The following is a 23,876-nucleotide window of genomic DNA, read 5'->3' as shown; positions in this document are numbered from 1 at the left end:
TTGACTAAAAGGACAGACTGCAGCTTGTCAACTTTCCATTTCTTGCACCTCGTAACTAGCAACTCGTAACTCGCAACTAGCAACTCACCACTCGCAACTCGTAACTAGCAACTCGCGAATCGCAACCCGTAACGAGCAACTCGCAACGTCATAACTCGCAAAATACCCAGTCCAAATATAGAGGCTATCATCAATGAAAGTCAGTCTCAAAATGAGGATAATGACGCTTTTAATTGCAAAATGTTCATATTTCTATAATGGAAACAGTCACGTCTCTTAAATAGCACACGAAATATAATTAACAAAAATACTCTTCTGCTGCTAACAATATAATAATATCTCGCTCTGAGTTCTTCATCAATGTTGACTTATTTCTAATACGCTTACTGCCCATTATAGAATTTGCTATAAAACTCTGTTTTAGCTATTAGTAAACCGCAAATTGTAATCTTGCATCAGAGGCATTATTAACATAGCAACGTTCTTTGTTCAATTATCTAAATTTTCGATTTATTATTATAAAAATAATCTCCCTTTAGAAAAGGACAAGCATTTCTTGGTTCTTTATATTCGCACTTGAGCATTGACTTAGTTTCCAAGCAATCCTGACGACGTTAGTTAAGTTGCTTGAAATTTTACCTACAATTTTAACGCGTGCTTGTCATGATTAACTCGGAAACGAAATACATTTCTAACTTTGATACAAAGGCTCTGAACTACATAAGTTATTTCACAGACCCGCGTGAAACTGACAGAATTCAAACAGATTCTTATCTTCAGTTGCCAATCTTGAAAGAGTCTAGAGTCTGTTTCGAGTCGGTGTCTATACGTTGCTATTTTTTTAAATAAAAAAAATAGTTTTTCTATTCTGTTTTTTCTGTGAACAATCTTACGAGCCGATCTAAGAATAATTCCTTATCTAATAAGGGATCTTACGCACTATTCGAAGACTACACTTATAGTTAGATAACATATAATAATGAACCAATCTATTATTATTTTTGTTTGCTTGAGCCAAAATATATCATGCGCGTTAGTAATGGAAATAATCATTAGCCGCTGCTCCTCCGGTACCAGCCGGTAAGTCATTCCATTGGTCCTGAAAATAATAAAAGGAATATTTTTTTCAGTCAGTGAAACAGAGCTAATTAAGTCGTCTTGTAAACACAAAATACCCAGATTGTTTTATAGCTGACATTTTCCTAATAACGCGCATTTTCATCGGTTACTATAAGGTCACATGACGTGCATCTAACAATAAACCTGTTTCCCGCCAAAAGTTTTGAAATGGGCAACATTACAGACTCAAGATCCGACGATGGCGACGGGTGCGAAAACAGCACTTAATAGTGAAGCTGGCTGCTTTCAACTTTATGACGCTTATTCTATCTAGTTGATTTCGTCAAATGTTGGCAAATTGTTTTGGAGTTAAATTCTAAAGGACTGTATCAAAGTTCAGGAAAAGAAAAAAAAGCTGTCTTATGGTCCCGTCCTCGAAAAAACGTGAAATTAGGCACTTTGACGTTGTAGTCGTGCAACGATATCAACGAAATGGACAAAAAAGCGTGATGCACGTGCAAAGTCGTTGTTTTGCCAATCTACACCTATTGTTTTTTTGCCGTTTTCGTTGACGTCGCCCTCGTCGTTGCTAAGCTCCCTACTGCAAATCTATGACGACAGAGGGTAACAGAGTATTTTGTTACCTGCGACTGTTGACCGCCCTGCCCGCTTCGATTTACTTTTAGAGATTTTTGCCCATAACGAGCGTTGAGTTAAAAAAAAAAAAACACCACCAAGCTTGATAAGAGAGAAACAGAGCTAGGGACCATAGCAGATAAGTTTGTAGTTGTAAGTTGAATTTTTGCTATAATTATAAGCTCCATGAAATAACTTATCCGATTTAGGACGCGTTATTTATCAAATGACAGAGAGATAAGCATTTATCACTTTATGTACTTATTCTACACTTAATCAAGTTTAAATTGAAGAAAAACGCCATGTAAATATATATTTACACTTATTTTTATGTTGTCGAAATGGACGTTAGCAAAGGTGTTACATTTTATAACTCACTTCAAGTTATGTGGAAAATTTAGCTATCACTAGACGTTTCCAAGTTTTCCCAAGTCTTCTGTATTAGTAAAAGCAAGAGGGAAGAAAAGCAATAGAATGTGATCCTTTACAATGGTTCTGTGAACTCTGTTTAGTTTCATTAGTAATTAACAACAGTAGGACAAAGTTTAACAAAACCTCCTTGTTAGAAAGTAATGTTGACGTCAAGTTGTCAGAAATGAATTACCTAAATTCCAATTCCTTTTTACTATGGAGTGCGAAGTTAATGTCAGTACATGTTTGAAAATTTTCTCGCGTCCTATTATATTGAAAATTTATCAACGATCAAGATTTTTGTGGATTTAAGACTTTTTAATAATTATTATTATCATTATTATTATCAGTGGCGGATCCAGGGGAGGGGTCCAGGGGGCCCGAGTTCCCCCTTATTTTTAGACCATACTGAGGCCCCGAAGGCCCGAAAAAAGATTTTTTGGAGACCGCCGCCCCCCCCCCCGCCCCCCTCTTTTATCATTACGTGTTCGCTGCCTTCCCCTACCCCCTCTCCCCTCCCCTCGGGTGCCAGTAAACATGTGGTCAGAATTTATATTAGAATATCGTAATGTTGTTTATTTGTATTATTGCAACTTGAATTTTTTTATTCAGCTGGTAAAGGATACTCTTTGGCAAGTAAAGAATATAATCAGCACCATGGAGTTAAAAACAATAGTTAAGGTTATTTTTTGCTAGTCACTTACTATACTTTCCATCCAGTCATCAAATTCCAAATACTCAAGACTTGGTTCCATATTGTAGCGGGCTCTTCTGGCCTGTTCGAGCTGGGACCCTTGACCAACTCTAGATAGCTGATACATGGCTCGGCTAGCAACGCCAAGGCCCCTGGATACCTCACGGAATGAATCAGTAGTAGGAGGGGTGGCTCTTAGTCTTCTTTGAGGTACAGTGAAGTCTTCATCAATGGTTTCAAGATGGACAACGCCTGATTTTCTGGCAGGACGGTACCTTCGAGGTGTAATCGGAGGCAGGGCATTTTTGTTACGTTTGCGCCGCCTTAAGGATAAGATAAAAAATATGAGATATGAGTAAAAAAGAAGAAAATAGCAAAACAAAAGAAAAAAATCAATAAAGCGATTTTCGTATGACCTTGAAAAATGGCTTCGGTAAGTGTTCGTTATTTCTTTTATCAACCAATGGATGAAAAGATCAAAACACGGACTCTTCGCCGCCAAAGAAAACCCTAATATGGAAAAGGCATTGTTCGATTGGCCAATAGTGTCGCAGTATAACGTCAAAGCGAAGTATCGATTGATTCCTAGAAAGTTCTCGGGCATGAAGTTTCTTCAGTCGAGCGTTTGCTTAACCAACCAAAAGCCACGCTCGTTTGTATGCATTCGATAAACCAATCAAATCGCTCTATTTCCGTTCGTTTGTTGTTTCTGTTTTGTTCGCACGCTTTCACTTCAAGGTCATACGAAAATCGCTCTATAGGTTGTTTTCACAAGACGTCAAGTCCGCCATATTAGGGAGTTTAAGCAACAACGACCGCGATGGCCACGAAAACGTAACTTGAAAGGTACAATTGCGCTGCTTCAAACTTTATCGCGCTTATTCCATCTCGTTCAGTTCGTCAAATGCTGGCAATTTTTTCTGGAATTAAATTCTAAAAGACTGTATCGAGGTTCAGGAAAAGAAAAAGAAAGTCGTTAACTTGTGTTCACGTCCTGCACAAAACGTGGAATTAGGCATGTTCACGTCGTTCAGAACGTCGTAGTCGTGCAGTGACGGCAAAGAAATGTACAAAAAAGGGTGATGCACGTGCAAAGTTGTTGTTTTGCCAATCTAAAGCTATTGCTTTGTTGCTGTTCCTGTTTACGTCGCCGTGGTCGTTGTTTAAGGTCCCTATTGGTGCACCGACTGATGAAACGACGGCCATGTTGGTGTCCCAAACCAATCCTGTGAGGATTGAACACTTTTCTTATGTAAAAACTTGCTTTTGTTCCAAGACGTTTGCATAGCCGCGGGCCAGGTGAGTGAAAACGTCCTATAAGATTCTGGAGAACTGCTCAGCTACCCCTCCCACTTTTTGCCCAAAGTGCGAAGTAAGTGTAAACGTTGGGTCAGGGGACGGGTAGGAGCGGAGCTTATTTGCAAGTATGTTCATCTGTTCTAGTGTTTAGGGTCCGTACTCTTCCTTGGAAAGATGTTGGTAATTGGCCTTTTTTACGATAACATCATGTTACTACGACTATAACAATTAATTTAGATTTTCCTTTCTCATTTAATTTTAACTATCCTACTGAGGTTTAAACGAAAGAAGTCATAATTTGCAAAAGCGGACACAATCTCGAAGCATCCTGGAAGTAGTGGTAAAATGATATCATCGTTAACAAGGGCATAAAAAGGGTGTGGTTTTGACGACTGAGGCTTGACGCGAAAACATCAGAACAGATCAGTGGTGGTAAAGCTGGCTTGCTAGAGTCAACCTTCTTCCAAAGGCTTTTAAAAAATTAAAAATTAAAAATAGGGCTTTGGTCATACAGTGAAACCTCTATTAATCGGACACCTTCGGGACCTCCCCAAGTGTCGGCTAAATAGAGCTTAGTAGAGGTTTGTAAAAATTGCGCAGTGTTTGTTAACCATTAACTTTCAACGGCTACACTGTACTGTGATAAAGTTCCATGTTGTTAAGGAAGCTAAGGAAGCTGTGCTGTACTTTTTTTGCAAGACTCTTGGTCTAAATATATTGATTTTTCTTTATTAATCGACTACAGTACGTATTTCAAGGACGTAATCCAATACTACTATTGTCAATTTAGTCCGGTGTCCGCTTAATAGAGTTTATTAACAATAGAAGTTCGCCAAGTACAATTTACTTTATTGTCCGCGTCCGCTTTAAAGAGGTGTCAGCTGAATAGGGGTTCATTATAAAGGAAAATATAAGACGTTTATTTCGGGACCCGGGTTAGTGTCCGCTTTATTGGGGGTCCGCTTAACAGAGGTTTCACTGTATTTCATTCAGTACTCACAAAATACCCCAAATGATATTTTCAGCGACAGGGAACCGTTTACATTTTCTCGTTCTATGAAACTGCTAATCCAAAATTTTTTTCCTATTTTTTCTTAACCAGTATTTCAATACCTTTGTCCAGGGATTCCTTCCTGTCGCCATTTTGATGGCAGGAAATGTGCTGAGAAAAGACTATGTTTCCTTATTGCCAATTTAGTGTGTGCGTTGGTGTAGCAGGTCTATGTCAGTATTCAAGCTATCTTATATATGAGGTAAAATGATAATGATGATGACGATGATGATGATAACGATGACGATGATGATGATGATGATGATGATGATGATAATAAAAATAAAGTTAACCTACCTCCTTCTACAAATGCAAATGCAGAAAATACAAAGAAATAACAGTAGAGCCCCTAATGCCGAGGCTAGAGCAACCGCGACAATGAACCACGTCTCTGCAAGAAGCAAACAAAAACGCGGTAAGAACATTAACTCCCAAGTCAAGCTTACAGAACATATTGGTTTGTTGATTGCCATGTTTTGAACTCAGTTTTGAATTCGAAGTGTTGCAAAAGAGACTTAAATCACAAGGGCCTGCAAAAATGACCTCATGATTATGATAATCTGTGCGCACTGAATTAAGATGTCTTCGATGAATATACAATTATCAAGTACAGCTGGACAGAACCAACAAAAAGGCATCGCAAAATACTGTTGAGTATAATAATATCGCCACTGAACTAAGGCTCGTATTGAAAAGGCGCATATTGCAAACCAAAATTACCCCTTTAAGCCCGAAGAGTGACCAACATCAATTTTTTCCTAACGATATCAATATATAATCCAGAGAAAAGGTTATGAGAATAAGAAAATGATCAGCAAAGGGAAAAGGTTTCGCTCTTCTATTAAATTCTTTCAAATTATTCTTAAAGGAGATGTATGGATATCAATGAGGAGAATCCATATGCGGATCTTGGGGCTTTTAACAGATAAAAACCAGTCCAGTTCACATCTATATATTTTAAGCTGTTGGCGACAGTTCAGTAATAGGAACCTTAAGCAACGACGACGACGACAACAACAGCAACGTCAAAAAACAATTGGTTTTATGAGCAAAACAACTGCTCCGCACGTGCATCACGCTTTTTAGTACATTTCTTTGACGTCCACTGCACGACTACGACGTAAAACCTCCATATGCGACGTTTCATGGAGGACGTGAATATACCACAACAAATTTTCCCTTCTCCATTTGAACATGGATAAAGCCCTTAAGAATCCAACTCCAGGAAAAGTCGCCTACATTTGACATATTGAGCGGGTTCAACTAGACGTGTATAAGTTTGAAAAGACGCAAATTCATTTTTTAGCGACGTTTTCACTGCCGTTATCGTCGTCGTTGCTTAAGGTCCCTATTTTAAGTTGTTGGCGACAGTTCAATAATATTAAGCAAACACTATACCTAAGCCCTCGGCCCTAGCAACGCTTGTGGGTTCACTCCCGATTTCACATTGATCACCATAAAAACCAATTGGACACCTGCAGAAGAGCGAAAGAGAAAACGTCACTAGCATGTTACAGGTAAAAAATCACCAAACTTTAAGCGAAATTTTATTAGTTATAGAACACTTAAAAAAAAGATTCAGTGAAAACACGCATGTAACAACCTAGTGGTTTGAAAACCTGGACGCCGAGTAAGATTAAGCAGGTTCTTACATATGGGTTACAGTTAAAAAATATTATGATAAACATAACCAAGGAGTTTTACTTGACATTTTAAATTTCTAATAAAAGAGAATACTTAATCAATTCAGTGCTGCTAAGTACCTTTTATTTAAATGGTCACCCTTTAGGATTTCATCCACAGACTTAAAAGGTAGAACTACCTCCAACAGCGTAATAAAAAGCACCCCTGGAAATTACTGATCACCAGATTTCTTTTGAATGGTCACACTTTAAGATTTCATCAACAAAATCAAAGATTATAAAATTATAAGATATTAAATGTTTTAAATAAAATTTTCTTACTTGCAGATGTTTCCAACTTCAGATATTATACAAGTTCCACCATTTTCGCAATGATTTACAGGACAGCCAACTGTAAATACGATATCAATAGTTAATATACAGAACGCAAATTGGAAGAAAGACAAGAAGCCAAACAGAAAGGAAATGAGTTTTAAAAGCCAGCACTCACCAAAACAATGGGTGCCATTGCCATAGTAACGCCTTTCCTCGTTACATGCGCACTTGAAAGTTGGTCCTGGAAACGACGTACAAGTGGCATTCGGGTGACAGTTGTGTGTTCCCGCCAAACAGTGATTGGTTACTATGGTAACAAACAAATGAATTTAAATCACAATAAAATTGGGCCTGAGGAAACAGCTTACATTTGGCGACGTTACTAGAAACGTGCGAAGAAATTCCGTACTGATGACGCGCTTCTAATTGGTTGAAACAAATTTCCCACGCGGCACGACCAATCAGAAGCACTACCCAGATGTGGGAAGTGACGCGTCCTCAGTATAGAATTTCTGCGCTCGTTTCTCAGGCGTCATTTGGCGGGGAAACCAGTGGTAGCGTCTCCAAGTGTTGGCTGTTTTCTCAGGCTAAATAAAATTCGATCAGAAAATATCTTTATACCAAAGACTTGCACTGGGTTATGTAACGCTATTGTTTTCTTAAAACGTGTTTTCGCGTCTATCGAATTCCAAAATTAATGGTGTAGTTTTGCTCTTGAAGACCTATATTTAGACAGTGGTACTGTTTTCTGTCGTCTGTCGCTACGGATGCCAAGGATGACATGGATTGAAACTTGAAAAAAATTGTTAGTGCCATGCCTGCACAAATCACCAAAAAATTATTAAGGTTGGTGTCCCCCCCCCCCCAAAAAAAAAAATATTTTGTTTGATATTCTTTTCATAAATCTACAGGAGCATTTTGTGTGTAGTTAAAGGCACTAATAGACCTCGTTCACGATACCCGCCATCTTTGCACGCGCTAAAGGAATGATGGGATAAAAGCAACGTCACGTGGTTTCTCATGAGGAAAACAAGTGATAGAATTTGCCAAAGCAAGAAATCGCGGTCGAATTTTATTCATTTTGGACAAACGAAAATGAAGAACTTTTCATCTTAGAGATGATGATGGCAATTAATGGGTGAAAATGATCATTGTAACTTCTTTGGATGCAGTCAACGGCCGTGGATGTCCTCATAGCGAAGCGAATACTGTCTTAAAACTTGTCTTTACTCGTACTTTACATATTGCATGTTTGTTAAATCGTCGTCTCGTTTTGATAAAATAAGCAAAAACGACCGCGATTACACGTATTGGCAAATTTTATCACTTGTTTGCCCCCTGAAATACCACGTGACATTGCCTTATTCCCATCGATTCTAAAGCACATGCAGAGATGCCGGGTACTGTGAATAGGGTCTGTTAATGGCTTAAGCACAGATTTGACCTTGCTAGAAAGCCCCTTTAAAAGATATCAATGTGTATGTACCATTGCAAGTGACTCCATTGCCGGCGTAGCCGGCCCTACAAGCGCATTGGAATCCTCCAGGTGTGTTTTGACAAGTGACTCCAGGTGCCGTGAGATTACAGTTGTACAACGAAGAATTCTTGCATTCGTCTATGTCTGCAAATGAGGAAGATTTTTATCATTTTTAATCAAGCGCAATTCTAAGAAATTATTGCAAAACTACCGTGGCAATGAATCCCAAAAGAGACACTAACTTGAACTTAAGCAACTAAACGAGGCGCAGTTTTTAATAATTCAATATTTAATTTTCGTTACCTGAACAAGTTTTTCCATTTCCTGTAAAGCCTTTCTTACAAAAGCACTCAAATGATCCAATTGTGTTGTTACATATAGCATTCTGGTCGCAATCATTGTTGGCGGAATTTTGACATTCATCACGATCTGGAAAGAAAAATGGATTAAAAAAATACTTCCGTAGAACTTGAAATATTATCGTTCGAGATGTCACACAAACGAAATGTTAGTAAGTTACTCGCCTTTGCATCTTTACATTTCATAACCAGCTCGTTAGTTTCAGAGTCTCGAGGCCGGGTAACCACGAACTAGCTCCGGGAGAGACTCTCGTATGAACGAGACGGGGACGCTTATCGGAGATTTAAAATTAAATCCTTAAACGAGATCAATCTCGGTCTCTTTCAGGGTTTATTTAATCCTAAAAAGCAACGATACTAAAACAGGGTAACCACGGAATGCGGGGGGAGGGGGGGGGGGGGTTGGCTGTCGTATGAGAGAGGACGGGGATGCTTCTTGAAAAAAGTCAAAATTGAACCCCTAAACGAGACCTATATAGGCCTGTTCAGCGTCCATTTGACCCCTTAAAGGGACAAGACTATACTAAACACGCAAACAATTTCCGAAATAGCCTGTGTGGGAACAGTTGAGGGGATTCGGGCGCGCAAGGAGGAGAAAACGAACCTCGCGCTCTCGCGGTCCGAACACCCCCTCCCCTTCTCTTTTAAACGCCTACCACGCAAGCTATTTCCGAAACCGATTGACAGCTGTAGATTACCTGAAAGGTATTGAAATTAAATGCTGTCTTTAAAACAGTATGACGGAATGTGATAATATTTTTTGTATACCACCCAACGCGAGATCTATATGCATAAAAATGTCAGCTTTCTGTCCTGAGACCCAAAACTGCAGTTCACACCCATAAGCTTCGAGAAAAGCATCCTCGTGACTTTCATGTGGGAGACACCCCTCACCGCCAAACCCCCGCCCCTCCCCCACCCCCCTCTAACACTGGCAGTTATTAAAATAGGTAGTGACACGTCATCAGTATGGAATTTTTGCGCTCGTTTCTCAGACGTCAATTCTCGAGGAAACCAGTGGTGACGTCGCGAAATGTCTGCTGTTTTGTCAGGCAGATGAACAAGCCCTTCCCTTTTGCTATTGTTTCCTTGGTTTTTGATTCTACAAATGACATTTGTGACCTCTGCCTTAAGCTTGCTTCACTTGGCTCTGCTTATATAATATTATACCCGCGACCACCCATCCATTAATGAAACACTCAGCAACTCTCTTACCTACGAGGAAAGCTTGATTAGGATCAACATCTAAACCGGCAAAGCTTGATCCATTGTTGGATTGATTCACACTCTGTTTCAGTACATCATCAGCTTTAGTCAGTAACGTTGCATTGCCAGTCGTGTTGAAGTGGACAACAAAGTCGACAATCACACTACCATTCCTATGGAGAAATTTGAAAAAAAAATTCAGTCACAAGGCAGATTCCCTCATCTAAATTCGAACTCCTAGCTTATTCAGACAACACCAGATTTTCCCTGGGTTTGGCCCCATTTGTTGTCCCACGAAGCACTAAGGAGCTCTAAATAACTCGTTTAAATGCATCCCTGGCGGTTCCAGAATTTGGATGTGCGGTCCTTGAGGAGAGGGGTACACCAGGGGCGCTTCCCATTTGTACGGACATTTCGGTGAAAAATTTCCGTCATATGGTACTGGTATTTTTCTGGCACCGAAAGCAGAAACGGGATTGAGTTGTACCATTTACAAAATACCGGTAAATTTTTCACTTTCCTTCGACATGAAGCCTGGCACTGGTAATCCAAACAAATAATACAGAAGATTTCGGTCATTTCGGTAAGAACGGGAAAAAGGTAATACCTCGAAAGGTGTTACTTTTTTCCCGGAAAATTGCCACCGGAATTTTCGGGTTTTCCATACAAATGGTAAGCGCTCCAGAGTTCCCAGAGAAAAACCTCTCGGAACAAGGGAGAGAACCCACAGAAAACTAAACCCACATGGCGTTGACGCCAGCACGTTGGTTGTAGGCAAGTGCTCTCACCACAGCGCACCCTCGGCTACGTTTCAGTAACTCAAACTTATCTTACTTTGCCAAAAATTCAATTTTTAGTAATTCTTACCATGATGATTTCAACTCTGTTTAAAAAAGGTTAGTCGAGTCAGACATAAGCCATTGTTGGACACCCTTATGGAAAATTCACACGCTATTATATTTTTCAATGGGGCAAATTTATAAACAGTGACTTTCGTATCAACAGTGCCTTATAAAACAAATTATTATTCTTTCAAAATATTTCAGCGATTCTGATTGGCTAAAAGCACGCGCATAATTCACCATAACCAGTTACTGATGACCAAATTTGGAAGAATTTTATGTTTAGCGAGGAAATGACGTCAAAAATGCAGCGTTCTTGCAGATTAATGAACCGTTAACCGAGAAGACGTGGGGATGAGGTTGAGTTGTTTTGGTTGTGAAGACAAAAAATGGCGGACATTTCACTCGTTTCAAGAGTAAGAACTAGGGGAAATTATAGCTAAAAACATGGCAAGAACACAACTCGAAGGGCGACACCTGCTATTTGGAGAATATTTGCGGAGCTGAACAACCTTAAACGTGCACTATCGAAGGTGAACTTAACATCGATGGAGGAAAGCATGTTTTAGCTTTGTTTTTAAAATAGGAATTATCGGAATATTTCTAGTGGACTCATTAAATTATGCGTATTTTCATGGTGAATTATCACATTCGCAAAAGCAAGCCGTAATAACTTTCATTGAGAAAAAGGACAAAGATAGGAGATGGATAAAAAACTGGAGACCAATTTCTCTGGTAAATGTTGATGTTAAAATTGGCTCAAAAGCTATCGCTAAAAGGCTAGAAAATGTCCTACCACATATTATCCATTATGACCAGAATGCCTTTGTAAAAGGACGAACAATTTTTGATGCAACTCGTACGATAACCGATGTGTTGGAATTTTACTAAAATGCGAGACTACCAAGGTATAATGACCGCAATTGATTTTGAGAAAGCCTTCGATTCTCTAAATTGGAACTTCCTCCACAAATCGCTAGAGTTCTTTGGCTTTGGAGAATCCTTCTTGGGGTGGATCAAGACGTTTTATAATAATATATCAAGTTTTGTTTTCAATAATGGTTTTTCCACCCCTTCTTTCAATGTTAAACGGGGTGTTCGCCAGGGCGACCCACTCTCGCCATCTCTTTTCATAATAGTACTTAAATTATTGGCATTATCCATACGTAATAACGATCAAATTAAGGGTATTGAGGTGGGTGGTTCCGAAATCAAATTAGTTACATTCGCTGATGATATGACATCATTTGTTAGGGACAAATTTTCGCATCGCACCCTTTTTGATACTATCGATCTGTTTAGTACATACTCCGGATTGAAGGTCAATCACGACAAAACGGAAATTCTTCTACTAGGAAATATGGAAGTAAACAGCTCAGAACTAGGTGTTAATGAAATAAGTAAGGCCATAAAGATCCTAGGGGTTCATTTCACCTTTAATCACGCACTGTTTTATAAGCTTAACTTTGAATCAATCGAGAAATCTCTGAGAGGATTGCTGAAGGGCTGGAGCTGGAGAGGTCTTACACTACTTGGAAAAATTCAAGTGATCAAGTCTTTCGCCATACCAAATATTTTATACAGGGTTGTTCTCATTTCAAATAAAGAAGAGTTTATCAAAAAAATAAATACTTTGCTATATTCCTTTGTTTGGAAGGGAAAAGATAAAGTAAAGCGCAGAGCTTTTATTAACCCTATTGATAAAGGAGGCTTGAAAATGCCCAACATTGAGTCAATGATCTCTGCCCAAAGAATAATTTGTATTAAGAGATATCTCTCCATTGACCCCGCTGGCTGGAAGTTTTTTCTGGATTTTTGTCTTAAGAAAGTAGGGGGAAAATTCTTGTTTCATTGCAATTTTAACTACACTAAACTACCGGTAACTCTTCCAGAATTTTACAAAGAATGCATTGTGGCGTGGACCCTTTTAAATGAAGACAACCCCTCCTCATCCTCTGAAATAGCAAATCAGGTCATATGGAACAACCAGTTCATTTGCATTGAATCAAAGTCAGTCTATAACAGTAGGCTGATTGATCTTGGAATTGTAAAAATTGGAGACCTCTACGACACGTGGGGAGGTTTCAAGTCGAACAAGGAACCATTATATTCAACTCTCTCACCAGTTGAACATTTTCTACTTTTCAGTCTCTTCAATGCTTTTCCTGAAGAATGGCGCAAAATATTAAAAACAAATAAAAACTCTATCTCTTCAAAAACTCATGATCTAATCCAAACTGATTTCAAGTTACGTATTGAAGGGAAAAAAGTCAATTTCCAAAATCTTAAATCAAAGTCATTATATGACAGTTTTGTTTCTAAGATATCCAGTATACCAACAGCGCAAAAGAAATATAACGAAGCTTTCAGCACACACACATTTCAGTTGGACTGGGAAAAGATATATCTACTGCCCTTCAAAACAACATTGGATACTAAATTAAGAGAATTCCAATATAAGATATTAAACAGGATCTTATACACGAACAAGATGCTGTTTAAGTTCAAAAAAGTAGATTCTCCCTTGTGCGATTTTTGTGAAAAGGAGTTGGAGACCATAGAACATCTCTTTTTCCATTGTACAAAAGTAAGCATGTTTTGGAATGATTTAAAGTCTGTACTTGATTCTTTTAATATAACTATTAGGTTTGATATCATGAATGTCCTTTTTGGGATCTTAGATACAGATAATATAAGCATTCTAGTCAATTACATCATTCTTGAAAGCAAATATTTTATTTACCGCTGTAAGTTAAATAAGGGCTGTTTATGTGTAAGTCTGTTAGTCGATAAATTTAAAAAAACGTTTCAAACCGAACGTTTTATCGCGAAAAGAAACAACAAAATCCATTTCCATGATAAAAAATGGAAGCCGTTATTCCCATTAATACAACAGTAGCTGTTATCCAAACTTCGTTTTTCTAATACTCCCTGTATTACTCTGTATTTTAAGTTCAAGTCGAATAAGTTATGTAAGCCTTGTAGTGTAGTGCAGCGTAGCTGTTTATTTATTTATTCTATTTTCTTTTTTTGTTTTTTGTAATTAAGGTAGTTGTTGTAAATTTTGTAGTGTTTGTATGTTTCGATCTGTATGTTGTTTGTACTATACCTGTAAAAAGAAAATAAACAAATAAAATACAAAAAAAAAAAATTGGAATTATTTTGAATGAATAATAAAACAATTATTGAATTCGGCTTTCGTATCATATGAAGAATTACGGAGATCTCAGAGGGTGTTATCCGCCTGGCCGATAACACCCTCCTTGATCTCCATAATTCTTCATAAGATACTCAGCCTCATTCATTAATTGTTAACTATTTGTACCAAATAACTCACCTTAAAGGTTCAATAACGATTCACCTCGCTAACTCGAGTTTGAGTTAGCGGGGTATGGAAACCTCGGGAAGAGTAGCACTATCCAGTTCATTAAAAAATTGAGACAAAAATACTCATCTCCAAATATAATCACAAAACACGCAGAAAATAGGGTTAGTCGTAAAAGGTAAGATGTAAGATAAAAAAACGTGTTTGTACCTAAAACCCACGACTTCACATCCTAGGTAAACTGGAGCCAGGTCAGATGTTCTATAGACTTTATCAACCTGTAATTACAAAAACAACTTACGTGTAAGTATTCCCTATTGATATCCGCTGGGAGTGTGACCTTGTATTCAAAGATTTCCGAAATGCAACTGTCCGACAATAGTTTTAGATTCAAAACGAAAGCTGGCAGAAACGTATGAGTTGTTGGGTTGGGGGACTAGATGACAATGCCTTTTCCAACCTCAAATGTGCAGGTTAAGGTATAAAAAACACAGTGAGGAGGGTGATGTTTGACACAGTTTCAAATGTAGGACCTAATTTCTTACCTCAGAGCAGGTTTCATTGGCTAACAGTTGGTACTCCGGGGAGGTATTGTCTGACAACGATGCAGTGTAGTTTTTATTTATTACTCTCACTTGGCCTTCAAAAGCATCCGCCGCTGTCAAAAAAAATACATACAGCAGTGTTCAAAACGCAAAGACTCGTTGTAGTACTAAAACTTGCCTGCAAAAACAGCCGGCATTTCGGAATTTCCCACGAAATGACGTCCAAGGAACGAGCGCAGAAATTCCATACCGATGACGTATCCCTACTCAGATCTAGAAGTGGTTTTGATTGGTCGTGCCTCGTGGGAAATGTGCTTCAACCAATCAGAGGCTCAACCCAGATCTGGGTAGCGACACGTCATCAGTATGAAGCTCTGCACTAGCTTCTCAGACGTCACTTCGCGGGAAAACCATCATTGGCAGCGTCGAGAAATGTCGGCTGCTTTCTCAGGTTAGACTAAGATATTTCGTTTTCAAAACCAGGCCCCAACAGTCGTAACGCAAGAATCGATGGGAAGGAACAAGTGATTGCGATTGGTAGTTTTGCCTAAGTAAATAATTATGCGTCCATAGTAGAAAGCTTTAGATTCTGAGACGAGGACGACTACGAGTACGAGATTTTCTCAATACTGAGTATTGATCGCGCGTGAACCAGCGTTATTTTGGCGAGAAAACCTGATAGCCGCCGTCATTCTACTACGAATTTTAGCAAGAATGTCGCAGTGGCGGGAACAAGTTATCAAATGTAAGGAGTTTTATCATTTTGCTATCGGGAGAGGGCTTAACCTTCTTCAGTATGAATAACTGTACAAACTCTTCTGGTGAAAAAAAGTAAAATGAAGCTTTCCGAGGTGTCTTTTTTGAGAACACGCACAAAAACCTCAAGTTAAATCTCGTAGTCGTTGTAGTTCTCGTCCTCAAATTTAAAGTTCTCTAATAAGGGGGTTCTGAAATCGCCCTTTTATGTAATTATATTGTGTAAGAACACTGGAACTGTATAAAATACTTACGCTGACAGAAACCACCATTTTCCTTCTCAAACTCCCCAGGTCTGCAGCGACACTGATAAGAATCAACCAAGTCTTCACATACTTGATCTTCCCGACATGGCGAAGAATCACACTCGTTGATTTCTAAAAGTGAAACCCCCATACTAGCTTAATTGTTAGTCAATCATACACTAGGTTATAGATTGGAGGAGATCTCTTGGAAATAAGTTTCTTTGACGCTTCGCTACTTTACCAAGTTATCCTTCCCTTTTTATTGGCTAGATAGGTCTACCAGTACTTCACGTAAAGGGCTTCCTTCCTACATTTTACGACAAACGCCTACACGTCGTACAAGAACGAAGAAAGCATAATGAAAACGAAAACACGCAGTTATCGTTGATAATTACTGTCTTCTGTCCTTACAAGAGGACCTGAACGAGTATTAACAGATGACTAGATTGTAGACTGTTGGTTATAACACAATAAAAGAAGCTAAGATCCTCAGCACTTCTTCTAGTTTTAAGAGAATGGCGTAGTTACTTTACCAATGAAGTTATGAGCTCTCTTAATAGAGGTGTGGTATTTGTAACAAGGGTACCCCAATATCGCGTGCTAGGTCGTACAATCGGAACGAAGGTTAGGAAACAATAGAAAGGATTTAGATTGAGGATTAAGGCAAACGGCAAACGTCAGCATGAAATTGCCAATTTCTAAACTTAACAAATGCGGAGAAAATAAACTAAACTAAAACGGTGCCAATTATTGTTTTTGATAAAAATGACATGACACCATTTATTTTTTGTGTAGTAAACCGTAAAATTCCAAACATAAGCCCCGGGACTTATATTCTTCAAAGGCCCCTTTTGAGGGGCTTATTTTTGGAGGGGCTTATATACGGAGGGTAAATTGCGTTTCAAAATCGGCTTGGCCTCACTTGGAGGGAAATTTGCGTCTCAAAATCCACTGGGCTAACTTATAGTTGGAAGGAAATTTGTCAGTAATTTTCAGAAAGGACGTATATCGTTTTAAAACGCAGCCATGCAAGTACTTTGTTTACATGGAACAAGGAAATCCAAGCCAAGAATGAAAGAGTGAGCTACGCAAACAGCAAAATGGCCGGAGCTTAACCCGGTTTCCTTAACATGTAGCATGCCTTGAAGTTTTGCTTCTCCCCCCTGGACGGGGTGCTAGTGCATCGCTGGGTTACCCCCCCCCCCCCAGCAGTATGACGTCGGTACCCATTTATACACCTGGGTGAAGATAGACAAAGTGGAGTAAAGTTCCTTGTCTAAGGAAACAACGTGACGGGTGAGGCTAGTGAACCCTGGACCTCCAGATCGGGAGTTGAGGTGTTAACCACTCGGTTACACACGCCTCCACACGCAGACAACAGCGCACAAATTAATTACGAAGAGCGAAATTGGGATTGCGTTGGATTTATAACCACAGATAAAGCCTTACGAACCTTGACAAGATTGCCCGTTGCCAGTGAATCCATTCTTGCACACGCATATATATGACTCTGCAGTATTTTCACACACCGCATTCTCATCACAAGGGTTGGAAAGACAATGATTCACCCCTGAAAAAGAGAAAGAGCGTGTGCGCAGCTGCTTCAAAAATGGAGGTATTTTAAAGGAGCTGCGTCACGAAATTAATCAAAATTTAAAGGGTAGGATCCGCCACCAAACTGAGTGAAACTCAACTCTGTGGGGTGCCTCAGGGCTCTATACTACGTCCCCTGCTCTTTCTACTCTATATAAATGATCTGTGTAACGTGTCAAAGGTCGTGGACTTTATTCTTTTTGCTGATGAGACAAACATATTTTTCTCCCACAAAGATTTTAACTTGCTTCCTGAAATCTTGAATTCTGAAATGCTTAAATTAACCCAATGGTGTCGAGCAAATAAACTGTCCATTAACTTTAAATAAACAAATTTTATGGTTTTTAGACCACGCCAAAGGAGGCAAACACTTGATATATCTATTCAAATTGACAACAATGTTATTGAACGTGTGAAAGAAACAGTATTTTTAGGTGTTATCCTCGATGAGCATTTGTCATAGAAGCCTCACATTCTTAGCGTTTCTAGAAAAATATCAAAACCAATAGGTATTATTTATAAGTCTAGTATTTTCGTGATATGTTTACTCTTGCCAGCCAGATACATTCTTATAATACAAGAAATTCCAGACTTTTCTATATACCTCATTGTCGAACTAATTTTCGAAAATTCTCAATTCGGTTTCAAGGTCCTACGTTTTTCAACTCGCTAAGTCGGGAAATTCAAAACAGTGAAAGTATCAGTTTGTTTGGCAAAAGACTTAAAAAATTCCTTCTTTCTTAGTTAAATTGACTCTTTGTTGAGCTACACACCTTTTCCTTTTCTTTTTTCTCTTCTTTTCTCTTTTTTATTATTATTATTTTTGAAATTAATCCAAATTTCCATTCAGTATCCTTACCTTGTATGGTTTACCCTATAGTTCCATGAAGCCTATAGTTTTTAAGCCCTCGGCTACTATATAGGCTTCCTTGCCTTTACCACATTTGATCTTGTAAATAATTTAGTTGGAATATTGTATATTATTTTTAATGTATTTCTGTATACTGTCGTTTTATTTCTGGTTAATGGCAAAATAAATGAATGAACATAAAAATAAGATTTGGAACATAAAAATAAGATTTAAACGAATGCTATTGTGGGTTTTGAAAAAGTGTTAGCCTATCAGTATTTCAAAGTTCATTTTTGTTGCTTGTAACGTTTGATGTAATGTTCGGGTGACACTTATTTCACACGAAGCTGTAATTTTGCCATTCATCAGTAATTTCTCAAGTTCCATAGCAACCCGGGGGGGGAGCTCCTGGGAATTCTTGGTGGGAGTGTGCCGCCAGGTTCTTCAAATCCTGACAATATTTCAGACCAAAAAATGCTATTTTCCACACCCGTTTTCAGACAAGACCTCTAAAATCCGTACCCGTTTTCAGACCAGGGGCCCGTTTCTCGAAAGTCCCGGTAACTTTACGGGCCCGAAATCAAATATTCAAATCGAAATATAAAGAATAAAATCGCAGGTCCTGGCTAGCAAACTACTCCATTTTGTTTCATTAACTGACAGTTTTATCATGTTAGATGCAAAACTATTGAAACCTCGATCTCCAATGTAAACGGAGACAGCTTACCGGGCCCGTTAATTATCGGGACCTTTCGAGAAACGGGCCCCTGGCCCGGGTTGTTCAAAAGTTGGATAGCGCTATCCAGCGGATAAATCACTATCCAGAGGATAAATATTGAAGAAACTAATTGCGCTAGAGTGGTTTTCGTTTGAGTGTCGTAAAACCAAAACCAAAGTAATTACTCTGGCCAATCACATAGGACACAGACAATACATTGAACCAATCAAAACTCGAAGTAATTACATGTGGCTGACGCAAAGCGCGGGAAAATGCATGCGAGCGCGTCACAATTGGCTTTGGTTTTACTTCTGATTGGATGAAAAGGTGGCGCGAATCTTTTAAGCCAATCGCATCATGTAGAAAGTGCAAAACCAATTACTTTTCGACACTCAAATGAAAACCGCTCTATCCAGTGGATGGAGATTTATCCAGCGGATAGCGTTATCCACCTTTTGAACAACTAGGGCCTGGCCTTTGGGCAGAAATTGTCATCATTACTCAGATTAGAGCGCAAACGAAAAAATTCTTCAAATGCATTTCGAATTCGCATATTTCTATTTCGTTCTTATTCATTTGGAATTGAAACGATAACTACGTTTATACGTTCCTGTAGTTCCCTCGAAAACCATCCCCAATTCCAGACCAAAAAGGCCCAAAAACCCTACCCCTTGTGGCGGCACCTATCCATTAGGCTATATAGCTTATATAAGGGAGTATCCCAACAAACATAGCAAAATTTAACAAACATTAACAAAATAAACTAGACAATCCTGGCACAGCTCCAAATATAACGAAAAGATAAAGAATGATGTAACTTAGATTTAAAAAAGCTGTGAAAGCTGTAGAATCGATTTCCGCAGTTTCCTCGAGTCCACTTAAGGCTATTGAGCAGCACTTTCTAGTGCTACACGTCGTTTTCAATAAAGGTGTTGTAAGTCTGTGGTTGAAGGGCTCTCGTGTAACCTCTTACAATAAACTGCATTGGAAGTAATGTTTTTGCTTGGCAGTACTCTTTTATGGTAAGTGTAAACACTGAGAAGTCAAGTGGGTCAATTTTTACCGTACGCGCATTGCCACGCACTTCCCTATTGATATATTTTTCTTTACAAATTATGAACTTCAAAAAACGACCAACGGGCAAATGCTGCTTCATGCGTATGCTTTAAACGAATGAACCGTAAAAGAAACCTGGTTGGTGAAACTTTTATTCACCTGTCAAAATTTTGGCCAGTCTTCTAGAACCTGACCAAAAACGTGATAAAAGTAAAAGCAAAGCTTTAAAATAAAATTTTGAAAGTTTTGGTCGTGATTTAAAATCAAGAAACTTCAAGATTTTTACTTAACTCCATTGGTTGCCTCCAAACTAATTCCTTAACGCCAATAGAAACGCTACGTGCATTTCTAGGATTCCATTTCTCTCCTCTACAGAGCCCTGTACAGTACCGCAAATGATCCCCAACCGCAAATGATCCCGAGACCGCAAATGATCCCCAAAATGGACCGCAAATGATCCTCGACCCCAAGTGATCCCCAAAGTCGACCGCAAATGATCCCGAAAGAAAAATAGGAATGACGTGGACTCAAGATAGCGGATCATCGTGTCGATTTTATTATTTTTACAATAAGTCAGATTAAAAGCTAAATTTTTCTTCTCAAATAAATATATGAATAAAAACTAAATGAAAAAAAAATCATTCAAGAGTAAAAACGAAGTCGGTAGGCAACACACGACTTTTACCTCATGCTAAAATGCTGCTTATTCCAATGACTTTTTTCCGGGTCTGGCGGGTAGATTATACCTCTGAAGAAAACGTTTTGACTGAGCGAATGTGATTTTTGCCGCTTATTTCATACTGAGAGATCATGACACGCATTTTCTGCGGTTATTGTTGTTTCTGGTCGGCATGATTTGCCCTTTGATGCAAGGGCATTTCCTTTGACCTCTTTTGAAATGCAGTGCTCTTCATTGCCGCTAAATAAGGGTTTTAGGTTGTTTAACTTTCTCCAAAGTGCCTCCTGGATCCGAATGATCATAAGCGGTTTTCTTTTAGTCCGTGAATGTGACGGTTTCCTACGATGTTTTGTCACGCAGTAACTACCGCTTACCTGGCGTTTCTCATTACCAGGTTTAGATTCCTGGTAACTGTCTTCAGCAAAGCACAACAAATGAATATACATAAAAACGCTAATATAACTATTCACAACACGTTCATGAGATGTAAGAAAGTTGCTATTTCGAAATAAACCGAAACCTGTGGACATTGATAAGTTCGGGGACATTTTCACTTTTGTTTATGTTAAATCATGTCTTGTTTCGTAACGGGCACCTAAGTTACGAACAAATGTCTTGCTGTTTATCACGTAAAATTAACACTTCAGAGAAAAATCAAAACGAAATATTCTGGCTGATTAATTTCACGCTTTCAAAAAGATCAGTAAAGTCAATAAAGCTCTTGTTATGTAGAGGGTGCCCGGCTTTGTATTCCTCAGTAGAAAAGTTGAGCTTCTAGGCGTTAAAATAATAGAGTTTTTTCTGCGTAACGTCCTGCCTGTCTAAAATTTTTCAAAAGACGAAACATTCTTGAAAGAAAATTGAAGCAATCGACAAAGGAAGAAGTATACGGTTAATACCATTCCTTTTCAGATTTATTCCATTTTTTTTTCGCCTTGTATAAATTGACCTGAGATGTAGCGTCCTCCTTCCCTTTTTCTTTAAAAGGCGAGAGAAAAAGGTTTCTTTTTTATTATAAGTCCTTTTTTGTAATCAGTCCCATAAAATCCATTCCATTCCTCAAGTTTTCACGGGATCATTTGCGGTCGACTTTAGGGATCACTTGCGGTCGAGGATCATTTGCGGTCCATTTTGGGGATCATTTGCGGTCTCGGGATCATTTGCGGTTGGGGATCATTTCCGGTACTGTACAGCCCCCCTCCCTGCCGTAGGGTCTACACGAACACAACCCTTTTATACAGACAAGTATTCATTAATTCATATCTCTATTGAGCCCTCTTACTCCTGCCTATGTTTAATACAAACAAGTACATTTTCTGCGCTCGTATAGCACATCGAAGCGTAAACTGCAAGAAACAGCAGCCACTTCAAGGCAACTGCAACGTTAAAGTAAAAACGAAAAACCAAATGCACCTTATTAGAGTGTCAATGTATTCAGCACGAAAGTACTATTTGAAGACACTATATCTTCTGAAGAAGGGACCACCATTTTACGTGGCCATCCGAGCCACACAAAGGTCTAGCCAATTGCAGTCCAATAGAGTCCCTTCGTTCCTTAGTTGTTTTACGACCAAAACTAAAAAAAATCACTTATTCAAAAAAACCGTTTTCCCGGTAGAATCCTTCTTTTTTGTTTATTTTTTCCTCACGAACGACAAAAATATCACACCTAACCCCAAACCTCACATTAAAATTTACGTTATCATTATGAAAAAACCTAAAGAATCTCCAATCATCCAAGAATTTAAAATGACATAGCTTATGTTTAACAACACAACGTCACATTACAAACTAAACACTTACCAACAGATGATGAACTTAAATGCAAAGAACTTGAAGGGAATATGGCCACCGTAGGAAGATTAAACAAAGTACCAAAGGAAATAAAACTAGAAGAGACACTTGGCGAAAAACCGGGGGAAGAGGTGGCCAATGCACTGGTCGAGACAATGGCTGACATGATAGCAGACGTGGAGGCTAAGATACTAGGTGACACACTGGGCGATGTGAAGACCGAAGCACTGGTCGAGACATTGGCTGAAACGATAGCAAAGGTGGAGGCCGAGACACTTAACGAAACACTGGGCGATGTGGAGGCTAAGACGCTGGTGGACACACTGGCTGACAAGCTAGCAGAGGTGGAAGCCGAGACACTTGGCGAAAGGATAGGCGATGTAAAGACCGAAGCACTGGTGGAAAAACTGCCTGACACGCTAGCAGAGGTGGAGGCCGAGAAACTTAACGAAACACTGGGCGATGTGGAGACTGAAACGCTGGTCCATACACTGGCTGAAACGCTGGCAGAGATGGAGGCCGAGACACTTGGCGACACACTGGGCGATGTCGAGACCGAAGCACTGGTCGACACACTGGCTGACACGCCAGCAGAGGTGGAGGCCGAGAAACTTGGCGAAACACTGGGCGATGTGGACACTGAAACGCTGGTCCATACACTGGCTGAAACGCTGGCAGAGATGGAGGACGAGACACTTGGCGACATACTGGGAGATGTCGAGACCGAAGCACTGGTCGACACACTGGCTGACACGCTAGCAGAGGTGGAGGCCGAGAAACTTAGCGAAACACTGAGCGATGTGGAGGCTGAAACGCTGGTGGACACACTGGCTGACAGGCTGGCAAAGATGGACGACGAGACACTTGGCGACACACTGGGCGATGTCGAGACCGAAGCACTGGTCGACACACTGGCTGACACGCTAGCAGAGGTGGAGGCCGAGAAACTTGGCGAAACACTGGGCGATGTGAAGGCTGCAACGCTGCTGGACACACTGGCTGACACGCTGGCAGGGGTGAAGGCCGAGACACTTGGAGACACACTTGTCGATGTCGAGACCAAAGAGCTGGTCGACACACTCGCTGACACGCTAGCAGAGGTGGAGGCCGAGAAACTTGGCGAAACACTGGACGATGTGGAGACTGAAACGCTGGTCGACACAGTGGCTAAAAAGCTCGGAGAGCTGGAGGCCGAGACACTTGCCGACACACTGGGCGATGTCGAGACCGAACAACTGGTCGACACACTGGCTGAAACGCTAGCAGAGGCGGAGGTTGAAAAACTTGGCGAAACACTGCGTGCTGTGGAGACTGAGAAGCTGG

The 23,876-nt window shown here is 39.6% G+C and overlaps 1 protein-coding gene across 2 annotated transcripts; it reads right to left on the bottom strand.

Annotated features, from left to right (window-relative positions):
• Nucleotides 1-221: 221 nt before the first annotated feature.
• On the bottom strand, nucleotides 222-22,840 carry LOC140929344 (uncharacterized). 2 transcript variants are annotated; one of them, XM_073379143.1, is made up of 14 exons: nucleotides 22,563-22,837; nucleotides 17,317-17,433; nucleotides 15,873-15,995; nucleotides 14,863-14,975; nucleotides 14,528-14,595; nucleotides 10,160-10,323; nucleotides 8,889-9,014; nucleotides 8,595-8,729; nucleotides 7,284-7,415; nucleotides 7,115-7,184; nucleotides 6,549-6,625; nucleotides 5,448-5,541; nucleotides 2,811-3,123; nucleotides 222-1,099 (listed from the first exon to the last, which is right to left on the bottom strand). In XM_073379143.1, the coding sequence occupies exons 1-14, from the start codon at nucleotides 22,717-22,719 to the stop codon at nucleotides 1,034-1,036; spliced, it is 1,755 nt and encodes a 584-aa protein (XP_073235244.1). In that variant the 5' UTR covers nucleotides 22,720-22,837; the 3' UTR covers nucleotides 222-1,033. The 2 variants fall into 2 exon arrangements, with proteins under 2 accessions (XP_073235244.1, XP_073235245.1); XM_073379144.1 differs by lacking the exon at nucleotides 222-1,099 and adding an exon at nucleotides 2,073-2,131 and having other exon boundaries at nucleotides 22,563-22,840.
• Between the last annotated feature and the right edge of the window lie 1,036 nt (nucleotides 22,841-23,876).

This window comes from Porites lutea, chromosome 3 (genome assembly GCF_958299795.1).
Source record: "Porites lutea chromosome 3, jaPorLute2.1, whole genome shotgun sequence".
In the NCBI taxonomy this organism is placed as follows: domain Eukaryota; kingdom Metazoa; phylum Cnidaria; class Anthozoa; order Scleractinia; family Poritidae; genus Porites; species Porites lutea.
This window is presented reverse-complemented; position numbering and strand designations above follow the sequence as displayed.